This window comes from Cryptomeria japonica, chromosome 2 (assembly GCF_030272615.1).
Source record: "Cryptomeria japonica chromosome 2, Sugi_1.0, whole genome shotgun sequence".
Lineage (NCBI taxonomy): Eukaryota > Viridiplantae > Streptophyta > Pinopsida > Cupressales > Cupressaceae > Cryptomeria > Cryptomeria japonica.
This window is the reverse complement of record NC_081406.1, coordinates 542,083,159-542,096,705: the sequence shown is the minus strand read 5'-3', so window position 1 is coordinate 542,096,705 and position 13,547 is coordinate 542,083,159. Positions and strand designations below refer to the sequence as shown.

The following is a 13,547-nucleotide window of genomic DNA, read 5'->3' as shown; positions in this document are numbered from 1 at the left end:
TCTGGATGAATGTTCAGGATGATGTAGAGGTAAAAAGGAAGATGCACTCTCAATTGCCCTTAGATCTTATCAGGAAATGCAAAGTTTATATAGTAGCAGATCAAGCACGGGACAGTGGCAGATATCTTCAATCTTCCTGTGAGAAAGAAGACAAAGAAGTGAAGATAGATTGGTACGAGCAAGAAGTCGCAGACCTAAGAGCATTGATGGATCCAGTCTTGAGTTGTACTCGCAGATGGGTGGATGTCCAACATCAAAAGTTGAAGGAACAAAACATAGCTATGACATTTAGCTTAGAAACAAGAACGAAGGAAGGAGAGATGAGTGCAAGCGAGAACACTTCTCATTCTAGGGGGTCAAAGAGAAAAGGAGGACCTGAAAAGAGAGAATCATTCAAGAAGAAACAAAACGTAAATCCTGATCATCCCTCGAGTGCTTCTTCTAGACATGAAAAGGATATAAGTCGTGGAGAGGATCAAAGAGAGAAGGTGTATGAGATAGATGAGTCTATGGAATCCACAGTACAGAATGACAAACAAGACAAAGGAAGGACACCTCAGCACTCATCAAGGCAGTCTCTTCCTCTCCAAGTTGATGTTAATGAGCAACAAATAGAAAGAAATGATGATGAAGCGACATCTCCTTTTAGAGGCGAGAAGCCATTGCCTGAGGAAGTGCAGGTAAGGGAAGGAAAGTCATCCATTCCAGATTGGCTTAGAGAAAGACTTACGAGGGTAGTTGTGGTTGAAGATGAGGAGCAAGTATTTGATTTGGAAAGCCTTCTAGGCAATTCTTAAGAGGAGATTGAAAGGAAGAAAGCTACAAAGATGTCAAAGGAGATCAGAGATGATACAGGATCCAGAAAGATACAAATAGCTACACCAGCAGTGGACAAGTACGATGATGAGATCATGGCAAAAGAATATGATTTAGAGACATTTGATCTTGGCCCACTTACCTCCAAGCAAGCCATGGAAGATGTGACTGATTCAGTGAGGGCAGTTAATGATAAACTAAAAGAAGAAATGGAAAAGAATAAAAGGTTGGAAAAGGAGATTAATGCTTGGAGGAATTATTTTAGCCACCTTAATCAGCCATTAAGGCGACAGGATCCAGTAGTCTCACCCTTGCAGGCACTCCCTCTTGAGTCAATAAATCAGGCAGAAAAGATGAAGAACTTAGCCCGGCTCATGGATACATGGATTGATAGATTCTACATGGTAGCTAAGGAATTTGTCGGAAGAATGATGAAAACAGTCCACAGGGCCATCCAAGTCCTTGAGATTATTCATAATCTAGTGGTAATTGTCGATGCATTCACTCACACTAGAGAAATTGTCATCCCAGTATTGCAAGTGGTAAGAAGGACATCAAGACAGGTTTTACCACAAGAAAGGATAATTGATGGAGGAACTCATAATCTCCTACAATGGTCAACTTTGCTCCAAATGAAGGAAGTTCTATTCAAGGCCATAAGTAGTAGGTGCAGCCGAGTTGAGGACACTATCCATCCTATTCAGGATAAGGTGTTTGATGTACTGTGTACAATCCTTGATAGAAGGATAGAGATTGAAACAGATATGGACGTCCAAGAATTGGAGGACAGGATCAAGGTCATATTTTGTAGAGAGGAAGACATAATCACAGAAGAGCAGCAAGATCAGCGAGATCAGATGTATACTACTATGTTCCTGATTGAGAAAACAAAAGAGTTGGAGCACGGATGGGAGATGACTCTTCTTGCGGCCTTTGATGAGGTCCTTCACTTGGAAGAGCGAATGAAGAACCTGCCTAAGATTCCCATTGCAGAGGTTGAAGGTATTACGTCCAGATTCATTGAATATGCCAAAAAGGAACAAGGAAAAGGGAACAAAATTCTACATGAGAAGTTGTTATGAAATGATGTGGCGATTCAATCGCTATTGGACGATGCTTCCTTGTTATTTGTGCCAATTTCTATTGGCTATGTTATGATAATGCTTATCTAATTAGGGTTATTTTTGTAACAAACCCTAATTAGGGTTTAGGTGTCAAAATCTCAGCCCTCAATCTTCTTTAAATCTGGGCCATTCATTGTATTTGAGAATGCTATATAAGCTCTCACTCATTTCATTTTAAAGGTTAAGAGGAATAGGTTTATTAGCAGCAGAGAAGAAGAGTAGTTATTTATAGAGAGTACAAATTTGGTGAAGAGAGAAAGTTGAACAATTGTTATATTTTGCTTTGAGATCAATGAAATATTGAAGTTATGGTGTTTTATTGCAATCTTTGTGGCTTTTTACATGGTTGTTCATCTTCTTGAATCACTCTTATTGAAGATAGTATTTAGATGTTAGAGTTAGATTGAATGATAAATGTTGTGTTTGATCTTTTAGTGAAGCTCATAGTCCAAACCACTAGTCTCTTACTGATTGTAAGTGTGCCCTATGTGGTAAACTGGAGATATTGAAATTGTTTAGGGTTCAATCATTACTTGAATACTGATATGTATCCTATTGATAGTATCTATGTTCATTAATGATTCGAAAATCTTTGAATTCCCTTAGAAGATCGCACCGATTCCAGTAGAGTTGTTGTTCTATGGCAATACTAAGATTGGTAGAGTTTCACTAAGATCGCCCTCCATTTAGTCATTCTTAGGCTTAGCTTAGCATAGCCCTCTCGAATCCCTTATCTTTTGCCTTTTTTGAAACATCGGTTAGTATTAGGAAAATCCAGTTCCTCATTGGTAAAGTAGTTGCAAGAACCAGCTTTCATAGAAAGTACGTAAGGCCACTCGATGAAACAACAAACACAACGAACACTGGTGTTTATCCACAAGTAGAGAACCTACATATTAGAACCTTGGAGTTGCCTCGATTGATCCTTAGGCAAAATCTTCAGCATTCGGGGAAGCTTTGTTCAAGAGAGGATAAGGTACCTTTGGGTATTTTATTATGTGTTTGATCGTGTATAAAAGACACATCAACAGGCTACATGATCTAGTTAAACGAAATAAAGCTTTTGGGGGAAAACTAGTGTAGAGTATGTATAAAAAGCCAGAGTCAAAATGGTGCCAAATCATGCAAGCAAAATACTTAGACTCAAGCAATCCACTCAGAATTTTCTCCATATCAAACCCACCCGAAGGTTCTGTAATGTGGAATTATCTGATATGCTCCAGGGATCTAGCGACAAAGTATATTTCTTGGCAAATTCATGATGGGGAATCAGCTGATTTTTGGTATGATTCATGGAATGGCTATCCTCCTCTAGCTCAGAACTTCCATTTACAACAGGTAATCCCAATCTTCAAGTAAGTTAAATGGGGACACAAGTTAATTAACTATGTAAGTGGAGCTACTCTTTACTTAGGGAAAATCATTTGGAAGGACATAAATGAAGTTGAAATTGAAGAGGAGCCAAAAAAGCTTCTCCACTCGATACTTGCACAAAAAATACATTCCTCTTTTTATATCCAAACTTACTTGCTTCAATTCACAGTTCTAGTTCAGCCTAGTATTTCACAAAAAGTGTTGTGAAGGATTCTGTAGAGACCACCACTTTTGAGAAATGGAGTATCTACCGCGAAACTACAAGATCAACCTTGGGGTTGCTAGCTAGGAAAAGCCATTTTCAAGCCAAATCTCGGATGATGACCTCGACCAGATCTTCATGGTGGCAAATGTGCAGGTACGAAGAAGCATTAAGAGGATAATTGGGGAAGAAGTCCTATTTCCTCAATCAAACAGAATCATCTTCCCCTCACAGCTAGTTTCTATCTTCCTATCAAATGCCCTAGATTTATTGCAATCACTGGATTTGCTAGAGGAAATTTCTCACAGAGTGCTTCGAGAAATCTACATACCAGGAAACAATTTGCTTAGGGCCGTCCAAAGCTATGATCTTTGGAATGGACATGCAGAAGTGGGGGGGTCTATTTGCAAGACAATTGTTGTTGAACGGCCATGCGTATGTATCATTGTATGACAACATCAAAGAAACACTGGAGAAAAGAAGCCGGCACTATCTTCAATTTGGTTGAAGCCCCAGTTGGTGCCCTGACTACTGAAGGAGAGCGTACTTCAAATGGCGACCAAGAACTCCAGCGCAATATAATTGGAGGTGTATTGTCCGAAATGCCAGAGGAAGGGGAAATCTTAATTATCCCATGGTCAATGGAAGAATGAAGGCCAAACAGTTTTGTGGGGGAGTTTTTTTGCAGTTTTCACATGATCGAAGGTAAACACGTATGTCAAACAGAATTTTGGGGGTTTTTGTGATCCGCACAGGAAAGAGCTCGAGTCTCTCCAAATCTTCAGCCTCTACTATCTCCTTTGACAAGTCCGTTCAAGGTCACTGCCTGGTTACCTTCGGCACTACAAGGCAGGTGGGACATTTTGTGGAGCCACCATTTCGAATTTCCCTCTTGTCGGGCACCTATTCCCTGTGGTTTTTGTCGACCATCAACAGTTCTTGGACAAGTATGCCTTTCCGAGAAACAGCAAACTTAAAAATATTATTTTTTGTTGCTATACATTGTAATATGTTAATTTAGCTTCTTATGCTAAATTAATATAATGGGTTATGGATCCACATATATGTAATTTCTAGTTTTATAGGCATCCTTTCAAAGATCTTATCTGATATCAAATGTACAAAGTACAATATGGAAGATGCTTGTAATTGCACTCATAAGTGGTTGATTAGGCCCTTTACCTAATCTTGTATTTTGTATTTGAGCTGAGAAGGGAGGTTTTCTTTACTGATTCTTTCCTCCTGGAGCTCTCGAATCAGTTTTTATATAAATATAATTTATTAGTGGCTTGCCACTTTCGCTAAAAAATAAAAAACATAAAATATCCCTGTCAGATAAATAAATAAAACAAAAAATGCAAAAGACTGGCTACCAAAATTCCAGAAATATGCCTCTAATTAAGAACTTGGTCTTTTTAATATATAGTTTTAATAAATGCAAAAGTGATTTATGTATTTCAAAGACTTCTACTTTCTTCAGTCTAATTGTTTCTTAGGCTAGTATTTCAAGACAAAACTAGATATAAACATTATAACTCCTATGACTTGTAGTTTATCATCTTCACACAAAAGAGAATGGAAATGATAAGCTTGCATCTTTGATGGCAGCACACAAATCAGCCTAGAACCAAATCTTAGTCAATAGGACTACAAACATTACTTGGGAATAAAATGAAGGCCAAGATCATTATTTATAGCCTGCTAGAAGGAGCCTTTCTATGGTAGGATGTGAAAGAACTTGCAGACATTCAGTGTAAGGACTGAACTCACACCAAAAAGAGAGGACATACCTAGTATGGATAATATACAGATTACAATTCATAACATAATATAAATGTCCTGCAATTTAATCAATGTATAATTTTGGATGATTAATCCCTTTGAATACACATCTAATTGCTAATTTCTAGTTACTATAATCACAAAGGGCCAACTCGGCAGGACTTACACAGACTTGCATGGACTCATGAGTTGAAACAGGTATGGGTGTACCAGACCTGGGGACGTGTCCCCAGGGAAAATAGCAAATTTCCCCATGATAATGATGAACAAATGTTGCAGCCAATACAATCTCATTATGATCATCTACATGAGTCAAAGATCAAACAGTGCTCCATGCACTACATAACATGACATGATCCAAAGATATTCTTTAGATTATTGGGCATCTTCCATAATAATTGCATGCCAACAAGAAGAAAAGCATCCACAAACAATTAATGCTATCTAAAAGAGCCTAGCACACAACCATTGCTCCAAGTCCCAGAAACTCACCAAGGGACGACACTAAAATTGTAAGAATCTACATAAATTATAAGCAAAAACAATATTTACAATGAGTCAAAAATAGCTCCCTTTAGTTTGTGGATTTTTATACTTGGCATACACTCAAAAGAGATATATGATTGTCTAATGCCTAGCTAGTCAAATCTATCAATCTGTCTTGTGACTATTTTTTTTTTGCTGATCAAAACTGATATAATAAATGCAAATAATAAGTTTACAAAGATGATGATCATATCAAGAACAATTACAAAATAGTTGGGTTTTAATTACGACTTTTACCTTCCTATAGGTGTAACAATTTGTCTCACAAGTAGATGTTAGGCTACAAGTAGGCTAACATGGAGTGATCCATGGAAACACTATTTAACATGATGCAAATGTCCAATCACAACGTGGCACGTGACATATTTAGAAGCTATTAGTGTTGTGAGAAAACTTTGGATGATCCAAACAAACCACGTATGGGCAAAGTTTTGCTAGATTGCATCAATCTTATAATGTGATGCCACAAATATAATGCATTTCAAGAGATGACACAACAACAAGAGGATTTGGCACAATGCAACATGGCATGGAACCATGTGGCATGTCTACCATTGCTACAGTCATGCAACTTGGAAACAATTGGTCAAACAATCATATGATAAATCACTATCAATGTGAATCAAACAATTGTGCTATTGAGAAAACTAAGCAATATAATATCCTTTTGTTAACTATATATAACATATTAAAAAAATGCTGAAAGTGAGACTTAGCACTTGTTTTTTGATCCATTTGGCCTCAAGATTTCTAAATCATCACTAAGCACCAGTGCACCTCTTCCCCTCGTTTTATATCTAACTCAACATCTTTGCCTTGTCCAATTCTACCTTAAAGGGACTAAACACATCATAAGTTCTTTAGTCTCATGAACTAAGAAGTATAGTCAATCATACCAACCTAACTAAACTTTGATGATTTTCATGATTGTTTTTTATCAAAAGTGCCAACCTGAATGTTCAAATATTCCAATATCTAATCTCAAATCTATCAGATTGTTGCATTTCTCATTTTTCCCATATAATATTGTCCATGTGTTTTTCACAACTTTTTAACCTCTCAAGTTTTTTTGTTTTTTTTTCTGATATAACTGCTATAAAAAAGGAGTGACCGACAAAAGTGTCAAACCTTCTTAGCATTCCTTTCAATGACTTAGTATATTGAGCGTCATATGTGTAACGTATGATGAATTGAAATACCTTTACCCACGAACCTACACTTTAGTTTGACTATTTTTACTTGGCAACAGTTGAACTACGTTCCTTGACTACAACATGCAGGATGGGTGTTTGTATGGACTCGCTCAACTTCAGATTCCTTCCATTTCACTCATCAACTTTTGCTGAAGAAGAAAACCTTCTATGGTGAGCATTTTGGGATGCATAATATCTTATATATTCAATACTATTTAACTTAACCTGTGCAAGAGCAACTTAAGAATTCCATCCATTGATGCTCTATTTCCAATCATGTTAAACCTTCAATTTCGAAACCTTGATTGTATCAGGTATACCAATCCTTTCACTGCCATGGAAATTCATCTCAACAAATTTCATTAGAAATCTCCCCAATACTTGACTGCAACATGAGTGTAGCTCTGTTGTCTCTCAATCCTCCAAGTTGGCCGTTTCCATGCCTTGCACCAAGTCAACTAATACTTCACAGCCTATAGACATGTCCTCAAGCATATGCAAAGGAATTCCAGTCCACCACCAACAGTCATTTTTCAATTGTAGTTTACAATTCTTAATCCTCTTTTGTTGATCATTATGTAAGTTATTTGATTGTCAATTTAGCTTCTTTGCCTCACTTCGTCTGCAAACTGAAGGCTAAACTAGGGTTGATTGAGCTGTGTTGCATCTTGGTAAATGCTCTACACATCTATGCTCAAATTAAAAAAAAAAGGAACAAATAACTTGATGTTTGTCGCTTGATGGATGCAATAGTCCATAAAGGAGGTCGTGTCATATTTTTGAAACCCTGTCATTGAGACCTATATAATTTATGCATATTGTGTAGCATAAACAGGTCATCATTAAGATGAATTTGAGTTAAACTTAAGGATAAATATACTACAAGGAGTCTGAGAAGATGAAAGAAAAAAAAAATCCCAAATCCTACAGCAGAAGCTTTTGAAATTCAATCTCAAAGTTGTGAATGTAATGTAAAGATAAGTAGAGATAATCTCCTAGGCTCCCCTCATAGCGTTGACCATCTTTATTAATCAATAATATGGTTAAAATGAACACTTAATGCCAAGGAAATCTTAGCCTTGACAATGATTTTGGGTTTAACACCATAAACCCTTGTGAATTTTCATAGTAAGAAAATAAAATGTTACAACATTTATTGTTAAATTTGTCAACCAAATGTTTTTAATTGATGACATACATAGAACTCAATAAATTCTACCCGATATTGATAATAAGTATATCAGTTTACAAATTCCTAAGACAAGCCTAAATGTTGTCATTTTGTTGTAACTTAAGGTGATCATAGTCTAGGCGATGATGTTGGATTACTTGTAATGTCCCCTATTAGGAGGCTGACTGTTTCCCAATAATTAACATAAATCATTAAATATTATTATGCCTTGAATCAAGTTATTCAGATTAGAGAACAACTAATTCTTCATAATATAATCAATATCCATTATGTTTAGGTTTTATCCTTACTACTTCCCTAACCCTAACAGAGGACGGGGAATTACTGTGCTGTGGCAGTTGGAAACCAATCTACAAGCAGGCTCCCTCAAGGTTTCAGGAACATGTGTCCATACCCCATCTTGGGACTTAACTGTCTTGTGAGGAATTACTCTGCCTCTCCCTACACAAACCAACCTATCCTCATGAAGGTATTAGGCCAAGGACTAGACTGTTTAATATATTGGTTTTTCATGTATTACGAATGAATAAGAAATTAAGTATAAATCTGATTCTATCAGCAATGCAGGCTATTGATGATATTTCTTAACTGTATTTATACCAAAAATAATTATCATATCTTATGTTACAAATATTTTATATTATCCCTAATAGGATTTCCATATAGCATTAGTGCATAAGTGCGATACAGCATACCAATCGGTTATCACAGGTAGTAATGCCCTGCTATCCTCTTCTATCCTCCTCGATGAGAGCAGATTTCCTGTAAATGACTTTCGATCCTTTTGATATCCTTTCCCCAAATGAACCCTTTTGATATCCTTTTCTCAAATGAACCTTCTTCCCTTTTATATCTCTCAATGTGAGGGAGAGGTCACACCTTTTCATCATAGATGCCCTTTGGCAAGAGACACAACCTTTCACCATTAGCACCCTTTGAAAGAGTGCAACTCTCTATTATTTAATTTATTTCTGCCCAACACAACGTTTCACAATCAGATCTGCACTTCTTATTTAAATCAGATCTGTACTTCTAATATTCTCCCCCATTATCTCCCTTCAAATGAAGTTCTCTTCTCCCTTGTATACCTCATATTTGAGGGTGTCACAACTTATCTTTTCATGCCTTTTGACATTCAAATTTTAATCAGATTTTAACTATGTTACCCCAAGTTTCCGGGACGGGGAAACGGGTTTCCAGGACGGATTTTTTTTTCTGAGACTAGGGGACGGCAGTGTGGACAGCTATAAAAATAGGGAAATTTTAAATATTCGTATAAAAACATGGATAAAGCATGCTTATATACATTATAAAACCTTAACATATAACATTTGTGTTAAATAATTTAAATTGAGAGTTTGCATGAGAGTGGAATTCAAACAAATAATCAAAATTCAATCATTAATTTTATGGGACAGCCAAAATACGGGTTTCCGAAAGTTTCCGAGACGTCCCCGTTTCCAGGACGGGTCAAATTATGCCGGAAATGCGTCCCCGGGTATTTTAATTATATTCGTTTATATTTTAATTTTTATTTTTTTTTGTTCTTTTGTATTTTAATTTTATTATTATTTATTATTAAATTATATTTCAAAGTGGGGACATTATGTTACTACAATTTTACTTGTTGGCTTCCATTTCACTTATATTAGGCTTTTAATGTTTGATTGTTCGCACTAGTTACTTCAGTTTACATAGGGTACACATAAGATACTTATCACTTCATGTCTCAAGTCATAAAATTAAGACATGTGTCATATCTTATGTAATCCTATGTCACCTTGGTCACATTACCAAGGGATCTTTGTATTCTCAATTTGATCATCATTGTATATTTGCATCATTTGATAAAATAGCATTATTCTTTCATTTAAATCTCTTGTGTGCTTTCACTGAAGCTCCTAGATCTTGGGTGGCTATATCTTCAGCCAAATCTTCCACAAGATAGAGCATTCTATAACGACTCTTACAAATAAACCTGTTGAATGATAAATACATTATTTCTATATAATATGCCCAATTTGATTATAGGCATACAAGTTTGCATCTATGTGTAAGGGTATACAATGTCATACCATTTTTGTTTCAACTGAGAGATTCCCAATCTTGTCAATCAGTACCACTATTACTGAATATGGAGGCCTTAACATCATTGTTTGTGTAAACATATATGTATTAATCAGATAATCAGTTTAGTATTTTCATATGATCTTTCTTGATATTGATAATGGGAATTAAATCTTACAGTTAAGTGCTAGGTGGAATAAGGATCAAAACGTCCGCAGGTCTCTGACCTAGTAGTTAGATGGAACATCTACCATGACAACGGCACAGCTTCAAAACCACGAGTTTGGTCCCCTGACGTATTATAATGCAAGGGTTCAGAGCAGGTGAGCAGCGGCATCACGCTAAGCCACGTGAGTGAGGTCCCAGATTCAAAACCGACTTGTGCATCCTCGTGCCCGGATTATGGAAAAATGGAGGTTACAATTGGTTATGATGCAAACCAGGGTGAAAGCGATTGCATTATATAATTGTAATGTATAACAGTGGCTTCTGTCTTCCTTCCCGGATTACAAAAGAGGGATACAATTCTGTAGTATAAAAACTACATGTTCATAGCTCTGGATAGAAAATCATTCACCGTATCAAAAAATAAATAATAAAGATATGTCACAGTCCAAAAAGTAATATGTAAAAGCAAAATGTGCTCTCCGCAATCAAAGAGAGGCTTGTCCAAAGAAGAAGAAAAAAAAGATAAACATCTTATAACAAAATAGAGGATTATTTTCAACTGAGAACCTCGAAAGAATCCTAGATAACATTAATACTTCTACCACTACAGAATGATCGAAGTGACTGACCTTGAAACATGTGTTTAGAAATAATAACCAATCATCCAGAAAATAATGCACAAGTTATAAAACCACCCATGGAATTGAAGGTGTGAGCATTGCATTGATGCACTTATAATACAACAGAAAAATTTTGTAGAAATGAGTAAAGAAGACAATGAATTATACCTCTAATTCAAGCAAAATCCACTCTTTAGTGTTGGTGGCGGTGGACCAATGCGTGCGGAGATCAGGGTCCAAAACGTGAACTGCCTTCTGCGTGGGGGATTCGCGGGACATGCCCCTGATCTTGTAGGGCAGTGCCTTCACTCGAGGTTCCAACTCCACCTCCATCTCTGCTGACACCAAGAATAAAAATATTACACTGAACGCTTTATTGCAACGCTTTAGAGTTCTCTCATAGCAGGTTAGCTCAAGGTGTCCTCCATCGGGATCTGAATTTTCAAATACGATTGTACTCTGGCATATCAATGGAGTCTTTCTCAGCTTCGCCCAGAAACAATGGTAAACCAAGGGTACAATTTATATGGATTACTGATTCGGACTCCTGTATTCAACTGGAGGTACAAGTTTCAGTTTAAAGACATTTTTATTTTTTAATTGAACGGGCCCTATATTTGATAGTCGTAGTGTTTAAAGATTTTAGACTGTATATTAATATATTCATTTTTTTTATTTTTTTTGTTTCTAAATTGTTTGATAGAAAATCTAAATTTTCAGTATTTAAAAGATGAATAGTAAATTTTTAATTTTTACTTTTATTTCAAATATTCTTAAGGTTTTTCATATGACAATTTCATATATAAATATTGATCTTTTTATATGCCTGGTATGTGTATATTTTTTAAGTAATTTATTAAATATTTTGTATGTTTTCTATGTTAAATGAATAGTACTATATAAATTTGGTTGTGATGCATTTGTACAAATAACAGAGATTTCAACATTGTAGAAAAAATTACTTCTATTAATCTTATTCAACAATAGCTCCTAGTTGGTGACTTGAACCCTACATATATTGGATAATTATTTGTTATTCTATTTTTTTTTTTAAATTTAACCCTTGTCCTTTTAACATTATAAACTATGTTAGAGAAATTGAACAATGTCAAACAAAGTAGAATAAATTTGTTTCAATGCTAAAAAGCTTTGTAGTTTGAGTAAGGAAAAAAAAAGATACCCTTATCTATTATTAGAGTTGTTTATGTCATAAATCTTGTGAGATCCATCTATGACTCTCAATGATTTCTCTAATGTTAATAATAAAGTTCATGCTTAGGATTTTCTAACATTTATAGAGAAATAAATGAATAGCATATTCATCTTAATTTGATGAGAGTTTAAAAATGTTGAGGGAAACACCTCAATTCACCAAGTTGTGAGAATCAAATGAGACTATATTGATAAGGTATTACACTTATTAATTAATATTTATCCACATCTTATTAGTATTTGCAATAACATAGAGGAATAAACCTTCTTGACAACATTGGCCAATGGTTACAATGCCCCATCAAAAGGACCAAGGTAAAACCTGACTGGACAAACTTTTCTTTTGAAATAACAACAACCACGAAGATGCGGCAACAACACGTTGCACTTGTAATGTGATGTAAAGAACATGCAACAACACAAAGGTGACAACAAAAGAATAATCTCACCCTTACATACACAAAGTGGCACCATTGGAAAAGAGTTTGTACATTCGTAAACCATTGGTTAGATAAATTGAACGCTTACTCGGGTTAAATATATTTTATCCTAGAAATGGATTCCCCATAAGAGTGCACCTTCATAAGGGGAGCTTGAACATATTTTACAGAGATGTAAAAGTTACTATTATTTAACTTAGCCAAGTCTAGATTAAGTAATTATGAACTTTCAACATGCATAATAAATGTTAGAGTTTTCTTGTCTCTAGAAAGAGTAGTATAGACTATAAGCATTGGATCTTTTAATTATCCTAACATGGAAAGGGTGAAAATGATGGTGTAGGAGCTTGCATTAAACGTGTTTTATGAAAACATCAAATTTATTATTCAAGAGATTGATAAATGATGCACATCACGTTGTTTCATGGTGCAATAATCACTTCATCTGTGAAGTTGACACAATTTTAGGGAGGAACCTACATCCATATAAAATGTTCTAAGAGACATCAGGTACATGAATAAATTAATTAAAAAATGTTAGACTTGTTCAATATTTGAGTTCATATTTACAATTTCGAATTTTATTATAAAATTTAATAATTGTAAACTTCAAATTTAATTTTATATATATATATACATGTATGTATGTATGTTGTAGTGTTCTAAATTGTACTCACCTACAATTTTGTCCTCATTTAGGCCTCACTTTGGTGTTCATCCTCTAAGACCTGATTAAAGCACTAATCCTGCTCACACCAAGTATCAAACACATTTCTTCACTATCTTTTCTAACTACCTAGATCATGGAGCC

The 13,547-nt window shown here is 35.4% G+C and overlaps 1 protein-coding gene across 2 annotated transcripts in view; it reads right to left on the bottom strand.

Moving 5' to 3' along the window:
- The window catches only part of LOC131066784 (uncharacterized), a 262,967-nt gene extending 251,279 nt beyond the window's left edge, over positions 1-11,688 (bottom strand). The window contains exon 1 of one of the 2 annotated variants that reach the window (XM_058001633.2): positions 11,253-11,688. In XM_058001633.2, the coding sequence (XP_057857616.1) occupies positions 11,253-11,417 (165 nt within the window). In that variant the 5' untranslated portion in view covers positions 11,418-11,688. The remainder of the gene's footprint in view (positions 1-11,252) is intronic. The other variant, XM_058001632.2, reaches the window with a different exon arrangement.
- Between the last annotated feature and the right edge of the window lie 1,859 nt (positions 11,689-13,547).